The sequence below is a fragment of the Staurois parvus genome, unplaced genomic scaffold (genome assembly GCF_062004578.1).
Source record: "Staurois parvus isolate SC_StPar_1 unplaced genomic scaffold, SC_StPar_1.0 ptg000162l, whole genome shotgun sequence".
In the NCBI taxonomy this organism is placed as follows: Eukaryota; Metazoa; Chordata; class Amphibia; order Anura; family Ranidae; genus Staurois; species Staurois parvus.
In genome coordinates, this window is record NW_028317958.1 from 2,396,546 (window position 1) to 2,413,457 (window position 16,912).

The following is a 16,912-nucleotide window of genomic DNA, read 5'->3' on the forward strand; positions in this document are numbered from 1 at the left end:
TGAGACAAAACATTTAACACTGGTAGGGGTGCTTAAAATGATGAGCTTTTATTTTTTTAAGCAAAACCTTTATCCCAAAAGGAAAAAAAAACTGTTTGCTGTAACTGATTATAAGGTATAAGCTGGAGTTCAGCTTCAATCTGTTACTGCAGTTAAATCTGCTAGTACTTCTAACACCTACCTCCCCCCCAGACATACGTTTCTGTCCGCATCTGCTCCCTGTGCTCATTCATCCAGAATGGGGGCACTCTAATATAGCAGGTGTGTTACTGGCCAGATCACCAGGAAAAAACAGGGGAAAAAAAAGCATACAAAAAGAAAACTAATGCAGCCACTACATCTTATGTTCAGTAAGCTGCAATATATTCCATTATAGGTTATTTGTAAAATGGGATTTTTTTTTTCTTCCTCTCATTTTTATTATGCTCTTCCATATTCGGCTTCCAAAACATGGTCAAACATAAGAACAGGAAATTCCACTCCTTGCCAAAGTGATCAATCCGTTTAAAAGCAACCAAAAATACTCATTACCTACCAACAAAAATTCTACTGAAAACGGAAACTATACAATACATATTACACAGGATACAAATACAGAGTGGTCACAAAGAAACCAAAAAGGTACATAAAAAAGTAACGATGTAACAAATAAAACTGACATGAGCCCAATATGCTCATAACCTTCTACAGTACATTTAAAACGTGTCAATCATTAAACTTCACACTTCACATCAACAAGGCACATATCACAATTACCAAATCATAATATTATTCTGAACAAAAAAAGGCTCTTTTCACACTGTGCTAAAAAAATGATTTTACAGGCATTTGGCTTTTTTTCTGCCTGCTTACCACTCCATGTTAGCTTTAGTGGTTCACCAAAATAAAAATTCTGGTACGGAAACCGAAAATTCAAACTGCACTTGGCCGAAAACCGAAACCGAAATGTGCAGTTTTTAAAAATGAATATAAATTTTTTGGAAAAAAATACACTGATTAAAAAAAGAACCCCAAAAAACAATTTATACCCCAATTTTTTTTTAATATGAAAGCGGATGTTTTGGCGAGTAAATAGATACCCAACATGTCACGCTTTAAAATTGCGTGAAACTGCAGTACTTAAAAATCTCCATGGGTGATGCTTTAAAAATGTCTACATGTTAGCAGTGTAGTTACAGAGGAGGTCTAGTGCGAGAATTATTGCTCTCGCTCTGACTTTCGTGGCGATTCCTCACGTGAGTGGTTTGAACACCGTTTACATATGTGGGCATGGCCTACTTATGCGTTCACCACTACGTGTGCACGGGGGGAAGGGGGCACTTTAAATTTCTCTATGCCCAGTGCTGGGATCGATGGTTTCTCAGGTAAGGCTGAGATCTACCGAGCGGCGGAAGGTGGCGGCAGCGGCGAGCGAGGGGTGGCAGAGATGGCGCGGGGTGGGGTTTTTTTCAGCACCTGTATCCGTATTTTTTCCGTTTCGGCCACTGAAATTTCGGTGCATCCCTAGTTAGCTTATGTGTCATGTACACATAGGCATTTACAGGCGTATTACAAGAGGAGTGTTTACAGGCAGGAAAAAAAACGCACCATCAATGCATTCAGTAGAGGAGCTGAAGAGCAGAAAGAATGCTGAACGTACCTAGATGCATTTATATAATAACATAGTTAATCTGGTTGAAAAAAAGACACAAGTCCATCCAGTTCAACCAACAGATGAAAAAAAAAAGCACACACACAAATAGAAATCCTCCATAAATGCTATCCTATACCCACGTTGATCCAAAAGGAAGGCAAAAAAAACCCAATAAATCATGATCCAATTTGCTCCTGCAGTGGAACAAGATTCCATCCTGATCCCCGGAGAGGTAATCAGATATTCCCTGATCAACTGTAGTTTAGTGCTTGAGTGACAAATTAATAATAAATTAATATTCTGGCCAGTGGAATTTATAAACGCTCAAATGCTCGACACACCTAAATGCATGTGCAAAATGCAGCTTTAGACATGTTTTTTAAGCAGCTATTCTCCTGCCAGAGGAAAAGGCATCCATGGGAGCTGAGCAAACATTGTGCATGAGGCCAAGATCAGTGACATTGACTTAACGTCAGCTGGATTTCAGGATTAGATTGCAACCACTTCCGAACAAACACAAACCTATGCCTACCAGGAGCCTTGCAGGCATTTTAGGTAATCAGAATGTTGAAGATAGTCTACTGTGTGCAATCAGACAAACCCTGGAAGGTAGATGTGCAGTGACATAGGAGGATCTGCAAGAAACAGCTATGTATATGTAATGAGCAAATATGGCTGCCACAATGATTCTTTATTACAGGTACTTATATAGCGCTGTCAATTTATGCAGCACTTTACATGCCTTCATGAAATGGGTTTCCATGGCCGAGCAGTTGCATCCAAGCCTTACATCACCAAGTGCAATGCAAAATGTCAGATGCAGTGGTGTAAAGCACACTGCCACTGGACTCTAGAGCAGTAGAGACATGTTCTCTGGAGTGACCAATCATGCTTCTCTGTCTGGCAGTCCAATGGACGTGTCTGGGTTTGGCGGTTGCCAGGAGAACAGTACTTGCCTGAATGCATTGTGGAAAGTTTGGTGGAGGGGGGATTATGGTGTGCGGTTGTTTTTCATGGGTTGGGCTTGACCCCTTAGTTCCAGTGAAGGGAACTCTTAAGGCGTCAGCATACCAAGACATTTTGGACAATTTCATACTCCCAACTTTGTGGAAGAGTTTGGGGATGGCCCCTTCCTGTTCCAACATGACTGCACACCACTGTACAAAGCAAGGTCCATAAAGACATGGATGAGCGCGTTTGGGGGGAAGGAACTTAATTGGCCTGCACAGTCAACCAGATAGAACACCTTGGGAATGAAAGAGTGAAGACTGCGAGCCAGGCCTTCAGATCCGACATCAGTACCTGACCTCACAAATGAGCTTCTGGAAGAATGGTCAAACATTCCCATAGACACCCTCCTAAACCTTGTGGACAGCCATCCCAGAAGGGTTGAAGCTGTTATAGCTGCAAAGGGTGGGCCAACTCAATATTGAACCTTACAGACTAAGACCGGGATGCCATTAAAGTTCATGTGCGTGTAAAGGCAGGTGTCCCAATACTTTTGGCAATATAGTGTACTAGGGCCAATTTAGACAGGAGCCAATTAACCTATTAGCATGTCTTTGGAGTGTGGTAGGAAACCAGAGTACCTGGAGGAAACCCACACAGGCACAGGGAGAACATGCAAACTCCGGGCAGGTGGTATCATGGTTGAGTTTCAAACCGACAACCCTAGTGCTGCCAGGAGGAAGTGCTAACCATTTAGCCACTGTGCTGCCCAATGTACAATTAAAAACAAAAAACACAAAAAGAAACAAGTTTCTGTTCAATATTAAAACAAAATGATTTACAATAAGCTCATCACATTCACAGAACATTAAAAAAAAAAAAAATCACGCCACACCCCTCCGTTAAACACTAACAAACCACATATTCAATTGTATAGACACATGAAAAATCCCATAAAAAAGCATGATTGTATTCATACATTGGGCTGCACTTATTATAATTTTTTGGCATTTTGCTTGGTTTTAAGCCATGTTGGAATAATCAGAATAAAATTTGGAATGTCATTGATATATTTCTGGAAGATCTGTTGTTCCTCTTTCATTGGCTACAGTGAAATATCAAGATGATTTGCATGCAAAGCGTTGGATGATTGACCTACAGGGTTTATGCACTTGATATCTATAAAGTGGATATTATTTCCTTGTTAATATATTGCGGTTTACCTTTGTACTTGGGTTTGCATATTTAATATCATGTTATGTATAATTAATAAGATGCATCTTTAAACATGGAGATTTTTATAGGCTTGAGAAAGGTCCAACAGGCTAAAACACTGCCCTTACTAATTTTGTATTTTGTCTCTGACTCCCACGAGTACTACATTGCCATATACCCTTGTTTGCTGAAATTGCCCACAGATATTTAAAGGTGGTCAAACAGGGGGAAGCCAAATTGTAGAAATAAGCTACATTTTCAAAATGTTGAAAATCACAAACAGAAGCCTATGCACATACAACATACAGAGGTAACCTTACCTTCATATGTCCCAACTTCAAGTAGAGTTCCACTCTGTTCAAGAGCCAAAAACTCCTGTACAGTCAGAAACTGGTAGTCCACGCCAGGGATCTCCCCTTCTCTAGGCGGACGTGTTGTGCCTAGAAAAAATAATTCATTCAATCAGCAATAGTTCACCTGCATGCAAGTTTTATTATATATAATATTAATAATACAGCAAACGCAAACATAATAGCTGGATGCTAACCAACATACGTTGGGTACAGAAAGATGTAGAAGATACAAGAATACGTGAGAAGAATAAGAGCCTATTCACACCACAACACGAGTGCTTAGAGTAACACAACGCAATGAATATGGTATGTTGCCAGCAGTACCCCAACACACATTCACAGTATTATACAGAGCACCACAATATGCAGTAGCAAACATTCTGTGGCGCACTGTGTTCTGAAAATTATTCAGGAGCTTTGTATTTGTGTGTTGACAGCTCATTCAAAATGAACGGACTGCCCAACCCAACGTGCCTCAACACGCAAACAAATGAGCATTTTTCTAGAGAATGATCCTTGAGTGATGTTTGTCCATAAACTGTGAATTTCTGCATTAGGCACCTTCTAAGGGAACGCAAAGAGGAGACATCTGAGGTTGTACAACTAAAGCTGGCCATACAAAGAAGCCGGTTCCTGATGAACCAACCCAAATTCACTGTTGGCCACCTCCCGCCTGACATCCCTCAATTAAAACCATCAAAGGATATGGATGAAAAATTGTTGGTTGAGCAGCTCTTGCATCCAATCAGATTTCTAAAATGTTGACAGCTGGTGGGGCTGACTGTCAATATACAATAACCTTAGTGGGAGATTAGACAACCCGCACTATAGGCAATGGATTAAAAAAAACAAAAAAAAACCTATATTGTATGGCCAGCTTAACCTCCCTAGCGGTATGATTATTTCAGATTTTTGGTGCTGAAAGCGGTACCATTATTTTGCATGGAAATATGTAGTTTTTTTTATTGTAGGCTGTAATATTTAGGAATAACTCACTGAAATCTGTCCGAACAAGAGTCTATTAAACACCCCGGGTATGATAAAATTTGAAACACAAAATCATAAGTTATAATTTAATAAATAATCATAAAAAATAATAATATAATAATATTACATTTAATTCAATAATATAATCAAACTAAAAACACTGAAATTTGAAATATAGCGTTAAGTTCGCACATCGCTGAGCAAAGTCGCAAAATTATTTTCAGTGTCTGATGACGAATTTCCCCACGAATCATTATCACTCAATTCTGCAAGTGGTTCTGATTTACTATCGCTGTTCTCTAGCCGGTCTAAACCCGCTTTTGACCTAAAGGGACACTTTTTGGACGCTATGGACTTTTCTAAGTTTCCAGGCAGAAAGAACATTCAAAATGCAGGCAGGGGACAGGACAGAGCACTAGGGACAAAATGTATGTGAAATGGGTTGAAACAGCAATGTTTTACTATGTAAAATCGTTTTGAAAAAAATGAAATTTTTTTTAAATTTTCAAATTTCCCGCCGCCCGTACGTCCCAACGTCACAGGGACCGGAACACAGGAGCCGGATGCCGGCATCAGCCGGAGGAGATGGCCTGGGACGTTGCAGGGAGCAAAGGACAAGGTAAGTGCTGCAGGGCCTCCCTATGCAGCGCCGCATGGTAAGCCCGAGTGTAGCTCGGGGTTACCGCTTTTGGTACTGACATTTTACCCCGAGCTACACTCGGGAATACCGCCAGGGAGGTTAAGTCTGTGTTGGTTATTCTCACAAACTGAGTATTGCCAGATCATCTCCTTACAATGTGTTGTCAGTCAATCAAGTGGGGTAGTCATGAAAGAATTCTGATCTCTGTCCACTGACTATTACAAGCTTAACAACAATATGAAAAAGTCATGGAACAAGGTACATCAACCAGTAGAAATTCTGATTCAATACCTGCATGTACAGTAAACCCTATCAATAAACTTCTCTTTATTTGTTTTCTTTTGGTTTGTTAAATATATTATTGAAAGCATTTTATACTGCATCCATTCTAGAAGTTCAAAATCATACCAGTAGGCTTTGGGACCCCGTTGCAATATACCAGGGACATTCAAAGTCAAACCTGGACTTTTCATTTTACATGTATAAAAAGGGATGCTAGCATGGCGGTACTACATGCAGTAGTAAGTGGTAAGTGGGTCCTATTATATATGGGAGGCGCACATGTCACGGCCAGTCCAGAGACTGTTAATGAAGATGGCAGACAACAGTGTTAGGCCCCTTTCACACAGGCATTCCATTTTTTTCATCAGTTCAGTCACTTTTTTACAAGCAAAAACGGATCAGTTTACATCCATTTTTCATCAGTTTACATTTGTTTAAATCAGTTTACATCAGTTTTTCATCCATTTTTTTGTTCATTTACATCAGTTTTCGTCCGTTCCGTTTTTTTTACGGAAGTAAAATAGGGTTTTCTACCGTTCAAAAAAATGGATGTTAACGGATGCGGACATTAACAGATGTAAACAGATGATCATCTGTTTACATCCACTAGTCCACAGAAATAAATGGGTGTCCATTCTTCATCCGTAAACGGACAGATGAAAAACTGACATACAGAACGCCCGTGTGAAAGAGGACTAAGAGCTCATTCACACTTGACTTTATTTCTCTTGCCAAATGCCCCTATAGCGTTTGACAGGCGTTAGACAGGCGTTTGGGAGCGGTTTTAACTCTCCTCAAATGCCCCATGCCTGGTTTTGAGGCGTTTGCCAAGCGTTAAAACTGCAGCACAAATGCCTATAATGAAGTTAAATGGTATTAACACTCCGCAAACGCCTCACAACCGCACCGCAAATGCCTGCCAGGCATTTGAGGAGTGGCACCATAGACTTGAATGGAAGGCTTCAACTCCTCCTGACTCAACATGAGGCATCAGTTTTGCCGCGACGCTAACGCCTCAGTGTGAACAGCAGTGTGCTGCCATGTGCAGAATTTTCATAGGCTTTTGAGAAGTGTTAAAAAGGTTTCGTAAACGCCTGACGCCTGCTGACAAAGCTAGTGTGAACGTAGCCTTAGTGCGTGCATGGAACAGAGAGCGGTGATCAAGTTTCTGAATGATGGTGTAAAACGCAGTGGATATCTACAAGACTTGGATCACAGTATGGTGCTCAGCCGCAGTAAGACATTTAAATGGTGTAAACATTTCAAAGTTGGCCGTCCGTCCGTCAGTGAGGTTTCCGGACGTGGTGGTTCCCAGCCCACAGCAGTCATTCCTGTGAACATTCAGTGTGTGGAACACCTGAACCTGGATAATCAACGCATAACCTGTCGTGAAATTGCACAACAGACAAATCTTTCTGTGAGAACGTTGAACACAATCATTCATGAAGTGAAGCATGCTGTCCTAGGATGATTCAGGTTTACTGACAAATCTTTCTATGGCAAAGCTTTCCAGGCATTCGTTAAATGCTGGGATAAGTGGATAAATGTAGCAGGGGAGTAAGTTGAAAAATAAATGCAGTTTCCACTCCTTGAAGTTTGTTCTTTTATTATATAAACTCAAAAGTCCCAGTTTGACTTGAAAGCCCCTTGTAATATATTTTTTATTGGGTTTAGATACACTATATTATTATTATACAGTATTTATAAAGCGTCAACAGTTCGCTCAGCGCTGTACTATACAACTAGAGATGTGAAGACTGTGGAACAGTGGTGAGTACAATTACCATCTAGCACTCACTTTTTTCAAACCTATTTTAGTTAATCAAAAAATAAACACCAAGGGGTCTTATAGGTCATTTCCAACCAAAACTTATAGTTTTGAACTGCTTCTAAAAATTTGAACCAACAACATTCCAGCTATAAAAATAACCACTGACGACCAACAGAAGTTAGATATATTGACCAAAATGATTTGATACTCCGTGGACCCTGAATGACCCTTCTCAAAGGTATTCAATTTTAGAGTACATGTCCATTACAATCCATAAGATACTCCCTAGTATTCAAATGCAAGTCATCCATCAACAGTCCATGGTATAAGGTGCAAAAAATGCTTGAAAAATCTCTGGAGAAATTAAAACATTTTTTTTTACAGAATCTTCATCAAATCTTCAAAAACAAAAAAAAAGGCCAATACTTGGCTTAGATCTGATTAACTGACATCCCAAATTTACATTAATTTGTTGCTCCTATGAGGCTGCCAACTAGTTACGTCCCCGACATCGGCTTATCTCTGCTTAGTCGGTCAATGTTTTGATGTTTGCTGCAATTACTGACAATTGTTTCCATACACTAGGCTCATTTCACCAAACTTTAACAGCAGGATAAGGGTGTTAAAAAAAAAAAAAGAACATTATTTTTAGCCGAGACTAACAAGACTTGGAAACACTAGTAACATGGTGAAAATAAAAAGAGCCTCATGTATGGTCAGACAGCTGTTGCAACTGCAGTTGAATTGTATATATAGTGCGGTTTCTGAGCACCTTCACTCTAAAAACACTGTGTGCACACGCAGTTGTACTAGAGTCGGAGAATGTGGGCTCAGATGATACAACATCTGTTCTAGGACAGACAACCAAAGGGAGGGGACAAAGGCACCAGCTGTCTGCTTCCTGCAACACTCTCTAGTGATATTGCCCTCAGCTAGAGAACATTAGCTCCGTCCCTGTGACACACATTGCTCTGATACTGTCTTGAGTGCAAGTGATGAGAAATCTAACACTCTTCGACATTTGTCAAGGACACTAGAAAGGCTTGTTTGAAAAAAGTCCCATGTAGGTGAAGAACAACAATGAGATTTGCTGTGGTTGCTTGAGGGAAGGTGGAAATTTCTATCCATGCAAAATCAAAATGGGACTTGCTATATACATCCACGATGGAAAGAAAACTAATCATAGCAACCACCTTATATATTAGGACTTTCTGTTTTTTTCCCATAATGATTTTACAGCCAAAAAAGGTCTAACACTTTGGGGGAACTGTTGAGGAATTCTACCACAAGAGTGACTCATTCACCTTACCAATTGCTCAGTGTGCGCCACCCCTCTCTGCCAATCTCTCCCAATGAATATATCTCAAAATACAACCATCGAACTGTCCCCAGCTACATCCTCAACTTCATCTCAAAATACCACTCAAACATCCTCTTCACTTCTTCCAAGACCTCTTGCTGTCCAACCTCATTACTTCTTCCCATGCTTTCCACCAGGACTTCTCCAGAGCCTATCCCTTCCCTTGAAACTCCCTAGCCCGATCTGTCCAGCTATCTCCTACTCTGTCCACCTTTAGGTGATCTCTGAAGAAGCATCTCCTCAGGGAACCCTAATAAACTGTACTTTTACTTTCTTCATCAGTGCATCCCACACAGTTACTAAAGCTCCTAGTAATCAGAGTCCTCTAAACCCTCATGTACTGACTTGTATTGCAACTTTACTAGCTTCCTTTAATTTTGTAAAGTGCTGCACAAACTATTGGTGCTATATAAATCCTGTAAAATAATAACAAGAATCACCAGATCCATGCTTGTTCAAGGCCAGTGAATCTCTAGAAGCAAAAAGGTGACATTTAATGACTTTTAGACATTAACGGTACCTACGCATATTAGAGAAAGGTTCCCCAATCCTGTTATTTATGATCGGGTCAATGACCACTGCTATGTTTGTAGGCTCTTTGCTGAAGCATCCTGGTCTTAGTTTGCTAGGGAAACATGATCAGAAGGGATGTACCATCCTGTCCAATCAATAATATTGCCCTGTACCCTCTACAGTTGCAAGCATGTATGTAAAGCCAATGAACACATGGACAATCACCATAAAATGTTTTTAGGCACCACTAGGTATGATCTGCAGATTTCAGTTGGGGTCTGTCCAGCATAGATGGGAATAGTGGGTGTTGCAGGGATTTCATGAGTTATCACTGCAGCACTGGTATCTTATCTATTCCTTTGTCCATATTATCTGATAAAACTTCACATTCTGTTATTAACTGCTCTGGATCTAAGCAAATATTTAAAGTACCAATAGAAAGAGGCAGAGGAGACAGAGGAAGGATGGAGGTGTGAAGTCAGCTACCCCCCTTTCCTTTACACACTGTCTCCTGAATAGTGACAAGCTGGACACACACACTCGGCAGATGGGCGAATCAAAGAGATTCTCTAAGCCGTCTGGATGTGTACAATGATTACAGGCTCCACTTAAAACAAACCCACAATGTTTGCTTTCAAAGTAAAATACACTTTGCATACAAAGGGATTTTTTAAATAACAAACTACAATTGAAGTTTGAAGTCTCAGCAATTATTAATTACAAAAAAATGAGTCTGCATTGAGAATTCGTAGCAAATTTGGATCATACGCCATCATAGCCATATCTTACTCAACTCAAATGTTGATTACTACTGGGTCTAAGGTGCTTTCATTACAGGGTGAGATGTTAAGGACGTTCTAGGGGAATAGTTGCCATTTTTATCTCTTCATTGGCCTAGTACCATGGCCTAGCTTAAATAATGGATGGGTTCATTTTGGACTAGTGGTCCTAGCACAGTTACCCATAGAGAACAATTGACAAATTAGCTAACAGACACCTGAATGATAGAGGAAGACTCCCAGGTTGATCATAAATAAATAACAGCACTGAAGTGACTACAAACCAGGGGTCTTTATCTTTAAGGAGGAACTGTCATCAGATCATTCATTTAAACAATATTTTTCAAAAGATTATATGTGCATTTAAAGTATTTTAGGCATGGTCTTTACTTGTAAAAGCTATGGGACCACTGCTGGGTGTTGCCATCTTGGATGTCATGTCACAGTCCTAGCAGACTCAGAGCAGTCATTTAAGTGACACCCTATAGCAGCCACTCTCAACCAGGATTCCGTAGAATTCTAGAGTTGCCCTGGAGGTTGCTAAGGGTTCATTCAGCTGTGGCTGATTGACCAACCATTTGATGGTGGCTACATAGTCCTGGGGTCAACACCATTCGGTGCTGCCAGTTTCCTGAAGTCAATGATCTTTTTAACTGCCCATAGGGGTTGCATTCTGACCACCACTGTAAGGGTTGCAATCTTTCTGCTGGTCATCATTTTATGGGGGATTTTTCTCACTGACCACCGATGAACTGGTTTTAGCAAGGGTTTCACGAAACTTGAAATTTATTTCAGAGTTTCCTCTGAGTTAAAAATATTGAGAAAGGCTGTTCTGTAGTGTTCCCATTTGTTTACCCCAGGCAGCTACATAAGGTTATTTAGGTAGAAGAGGGGAGGGCCAGAATAGAAGGGTTAGCACTGACAATTAGAAACTACCAGAAGAGGAGAGGGCTATGACATGCAGAGGGTAGGCTGTGCCAGGGTATAAACTCCCCCTGAGGTCAATAATCATTTGTATAAAGGAAAACGGTGCAAGTAAACAATAAAAAACATAGTTTTTTCTGTGCTTTTGCCTGTATTTTTTAACGTTAATGACAGAGTTTAGGTAAAGTAAATTTTTATCATGTATCTACCCCTCCTCCTTTATGGGTGACCTAATTTTAAAGTGATCCTGACATTAAACAAGTTACCGAACAACCATACCTGTAAAAATTAGACTACTACTACTTACCTTTCAGTAGAATTTCCCTCAAAGCCCACAGGGAAACCATCATTTCTGGAAATGTCCATCCCCTAGGTCCCCCACAGCTTTCATTGGATGCTCCACATCACTGCTGCATACTACAATGGTATGGAGGTCACTTGAAGGAATCCATTCAATATATTTGCTAAATCTGTAGATGGCTATTCTGAATTTACTATAAAAAGCAGAAATGCCTCCTGAACATTCAGAAGTAACCCACAGGGCACAACACTACTTTTTGGGAAGTGGTTTGAGAAACTTTAGATAATATTTGATCTAATATCTAAAGGGCACCTGCAGGCACTCCAGAGTAATACAATTTCTCGATACCGATAAAAGATTTCTGACAAGAAGCTAACCAACTGATGTCATCAGCCCTTTTAGCGGAAGAACTTGACTTTCATCAAGTGTTCCTCTCCTTGCAAGTTCTAGAAAAATGCAGCCATCTTTACTTATGTTTGAATAACTAACAAACAGAATCGTCTGTTTCTTACTCTAATTATGTTTACAGGCAAAATTAAAATACACTCTGGGATCATCCGACAAGATTTACAACACCTAATCTTCACATCTTGTTTATACAGATTTAGATATTGGTTACTGCTTGTCCTTAGAGTCTGAAAAGTATTAAAATGACTGCACGTTGACATCTACTGTCTGAAGAAAGGTTGTTCCACATAAGCAAGTCCGGAATAGGAAGCAACGTTGTGAAAGCTACTACATCATTACCAAAAGTCCTGGAAACTTGTGAGGATGCTTTTCTACAATATGAAAAATTGCTTCCTCCTGTTTGCCAGGACATTTCGCAAGACATGGGACAAAATGTAGGGTCTTTTCTGCAAAAAGGGGGACTTTGGCAACCATGATAGTATTTGCATGTTGTATCCCTTCAAACATGCTGCAAGTACAGAAAAATATTGATTTGCCAGAAATACAGAGTGCTGCTCATTGACATGACAACTTAGAAAGCCTAAGCACATGGTGTCAGCCCTGCCTACTATATTTATGATTACAAATAACACTCCCCCCTCCTCATCATCATAACCCCCTCCTGGTGCACAGGCAGAGAACACAGGATACAACCAGCTCCAAAGTTTTCTGGCAATACACAGCTATTTTTTGCAAACAGACACTTTCAATAGCATAGACCAGTGGTCTCCAAACTGCAGCCTGGGGGACGGATGTGGCCCTTTGCTTGCTTTCATCTGGCCCTGGGAGCACTATTTCATCCACTAACACCAACAAAGGGATACAATTCCTACCAATAATGGGGCACAGTTCATCCCAATGATACCAACAATGGGGCCCAATGGCACCACTGTTGGGGCACAATTCCTCCCAATAACACCATCGATGGGGCACAATTCCTCTCACTGACACCACCTGAGCCCCATCGTGATCCAGCGAAGCAAATGACAGCCTCGGCTGTCCCGGTTCCCTGTCTTCTCATTAGCGGAGACAGTAATGGGGCATTGTTTACTCCCACTGATGCCAGGACATTTTCTACTCCCAATGGCCATGGTCCAGCCCTGCTAACGACTGAAGGACAGTAAAGTGGCCCTTTGTTTATAAAGTTTGGAGACCCCTGGCATAGACCAAAAAGAGGCAAATAAGTGATATTTATTGTTAAGATTTATACTACACTTAAACACAAAACTGCTAGCAGATCACGTTTTTTAGTAGAAGGGACATTTAAATCCCTTCTATTGAAAATTTTCCTCCCTTCCTTCAGAATTAGCTCAATCCCAAAAATAAACTGATGGAATTTAATTCTTTCCTACTCTGTATAAAGAATTAGTTCCCTATCTCTGGTGTCAGTGGGATAAATATTTCCCCATCTCTGGTGTCAGTGGGATACATATTTCCCCATCTCTGGTGTCAGTGGGATAAATATTTCCCCATCTCTGGTGTCAGTGGAAAGAATAGTACCCCATCATTGGTGTCAGTGGGGGGAATTTTGCCTTGTATCGGTAAAAGGAAAAGTGTCCCAAGGGCCAGGTAAAGACAAGCAAAGGGCCACATCCAGCCCACAAGCCACAGTTTGGAGACCCCTGGCCTACAGCACAGATAAACTAGGAACCGATTTAACTATTGCAGGTCAACACAGCAGGGTTTATACCACTTCCAAAACAGTCAACAAAAGCTCTAAAACAGACTGCAGAGCAAAGTGTGGAGCTTTACCCAACAGTGCTTGCATGCTGTTAGACTGTAACGAGACGCACAGGGAAGCAGGGAAGTAAAGAAGACAAGAAAATCAAGATATGACCACCCTGACCATACTAGACTGTGGTAAGATGCAATGCAAACCGCAGTCTTAAGGCCCATACGCACAATGAGAAAAATCATACAAAAATGTTCATACAAGGAGCGATCGTACGATAATCAGATCGATAATATGCAGCTTTTGACAGCCGATCACGACAGTTCATGCGACAATAGTCGAAGGGACAAGTACGAAAATGTTTCTCCCTTTTCATTTAATCAGTACAGTAGTCATCTGAAAGTACAATATAATGCATGACATTACTTCCAAAATTCTATTGTCAGACGAGAATTTTCGTAAGTTGAGTAACCTCTTCCTTTTCATCATGCAGTCTAGCAGGCAAAAAAAACAAACAAAAAACAAACGATCGTTCATGCGATATTCTCATCATGTGTACTAGGCATTATTTGCTTCCTAGCAACAGCCTGTCACATGATGGCACAAGAAATGGATAAAGCCGTGTACATCTCTGATGGCAGAATTATGACTGATAACATTAGTGCTGCCTACTACAGTGACACCTCCAGTTTCAGATAACAGTGCTGTGTTATGTGATGGCCTGCAGAGAGGCAGATGGACACATCACACCACACTGACACCTGGCATTGCCAATGACTCCAGGCGCCTGAAGAATGGCCTACAAGACTTCCATCAGCAATGCCAGTTCTACAACTAGACATCTTTCTAGCAGCTGGCCAATGGCAGCCTCCAGAACTGGTTTGCAGCCGCAGTTGTTTCAAAAGACACTCCAAGCAAATAGTAAATAGAAGGTTAAATTACATACATGGAAGCTGTTTTACCTGCAGAAGCATTTGTATTTCTGCTCATCCAGATCTGAGATTTACTCAGCCCTAACATGCTGCAAAGTCGTACTGGTGACCTGTATGTTCTCTGTTGCAATACTGATTGGTCACCCAATGTCCTGTGATTGGACTGGGAAGAAGCAGCTGCTCTCCCCTTCTCAGCATGTTCCTTGATAGCAAAAGTGCATGCAGAACACTTGATTGGCTACTAGTGCTGCCCCTCCTCCTCCCAGTCTATGTTCTGTTGTACAAGAGGCTAATACCAAGAGAAACAAATTCAGGTACTTACACTAGCTGTATTTAAAAATACATTTTTTTAAATATAGAAATGCATTTTTTTTAAATATCTGCCTGGAGTTCAGCTTTCAAGTGTTACTAAACCCAGGACCCGGCATTCACAATATCCGGTCTCCCACAATACACAGAACATGGAAATTAAATTGTTTTAGTAAATATAAACTGCTAAATACCTTTTCTCATCAGCAGTTAGAGTAGGCTTGTGACCTCTATCAGTGTCCAGCCGAACACATGTCAAAGCTTGTATTAGACATTTTAACTCTGCTCTAGGAGGATGAAGAAGCCCTGACCTATGTCGGGACAGTGCTGATTGGTCCTGTGCTGTGGTCATGCACTCTTCCCAGAAAAAAAAAAACCCTCTCTAGCAAGCAATAGACACCAAACTGAGCATATGCAGACTGCACACAATATGCCTTAACAGGAGATAAAGAGGGGGACACTAGAAGAAGGGTAGGATCAGAGAAGACAGAATCAAACAGCCTTTTTACACAATGCGGAGGATTAACCCCATAGGTTCCACAGTGAGTATAACAAGCATGCGTTACTGCATATACAGACTGATTTTACTGTTGTGGGATTAGTAATACTTTAAACTTGGAGGGAAGTTTAAAAACATGAAGAATATTAAAGACTTGGCCTCTGTTCAAACCAAGTTATTTGTTGTGCATTTCTAGAAGTGCAATAGTGCTCCACAATAAGATTTACACTTTATTCTCTGGGACCCTTCATATCTGAGGGGTGTGCTTTTGCTTTAGCAAAAAGTACAGCAGGACTATACATTTTTGGCTTTAAAGGCTTCATTGGAAGCGCCCAAAACATGCACGTTTTTGAGCCTAACAACCAAGCCTCCTCCTTCCAGTAATCTGCTTTCCACTGGCCTAAAAAGCCGACATTCAAGTGTGAGCCTAACCTTAATTAATGCAGACCTTCACACATAAAGACATACTAATTCTCTTTCTTCCCTGTGACAGGGAAGGAAGGCCATATACCTTTTTCTGGAGGCCGTTGCTCCTACTTTCTCATTTTTCACCTAACCAAGGATGACATAGGCCCCATCGTGGCTGAAACCTTCTGGTATAATGTTGCATATCCCAGGAGGTTTCAGTTCAGTCTCCCTGCAAGGTGGGATCTTGCAAATGCTCAGCAAGTGGCCATATGTGAGCAATCAGAAAGTGATAGTCGCTTTCTGAATACAAGATGGCATCATGGAAAAACAGAAACCCTAGAAAGAATCAGGTGTGAGGTAGATTGCGCTGGATGTTATATGCTGGTATGTGTTTTTGAAAAGTCAGCAGCTACAGTCCTTGTAGCTTGGCTTTGACCAGGTGGTAGCTTGGCTTTGACCAGGTGGTAGCTTGGCTTTGACCAGGTGGTAGCTTGGCTTTGACCAGGTGGTAGCTTGGCTTTGACCAGGTGAAGTTATTCTATAAAGGGAAACACTTTTGAAGTGTTAAAAATAAATGTTGACAAAGGTTGGTGCAAGCACCAGGGTTGCCATCCCGTTGCTTAACCATCTACAGCAGCCTTTGTCAACATTTACAACCTTGAAATAACCTTCCAGTCTCAGGGAACTCCTGCTATCTAAACCCATGATAAATTAATGTGATGGTCAATAGGAAGAATGCTCCTTACAATTCTGGTCATTGGGAAGAATGCCCCTCTTACAGATAGCTATAAAGATCACTGGTGTCAGTGGGAACCTATCTAAGAGACAGAAATTGCTCATTACTCAAGGAACACCTAGCAACCTCTGGAGGAACCCTAGTTGAGAACCCTGGTCTACAGTGTTACATACCAAAAACAAGCAGACTCCTAACTGGTCTAA

The 16,912-nt window shown here is 40.9% G+C and overlaps 1 protein-coding gene across 10 annotated transcripts in view; it reads right to left on the reverse strand.

The window, feature by feature from the left end:
• Window positions 1–16,912, reverse strand: part of MAGI1 (membrane associated guanylate kinase, WW and PDZ domain containing 1) — a 768,502-nt gene that overhangs the window by 227,607 nt on the left and 523,983 nt on the right. For all 10 annotated transcript variants that reach the window (XM_089676009.1, XM_089676005.1, XM_089676006.1 and 7 more), the window contains exon 3: window positions 4,117–4,236. In XM_089676009.1, the coding sequence (XP_089532135.1) occupies window positions 4,117–4,236 (120 nt within the window). The remainder of the gene's footprint in view (window positions 1–4,116; window positions 4,237–16,912) is intronic.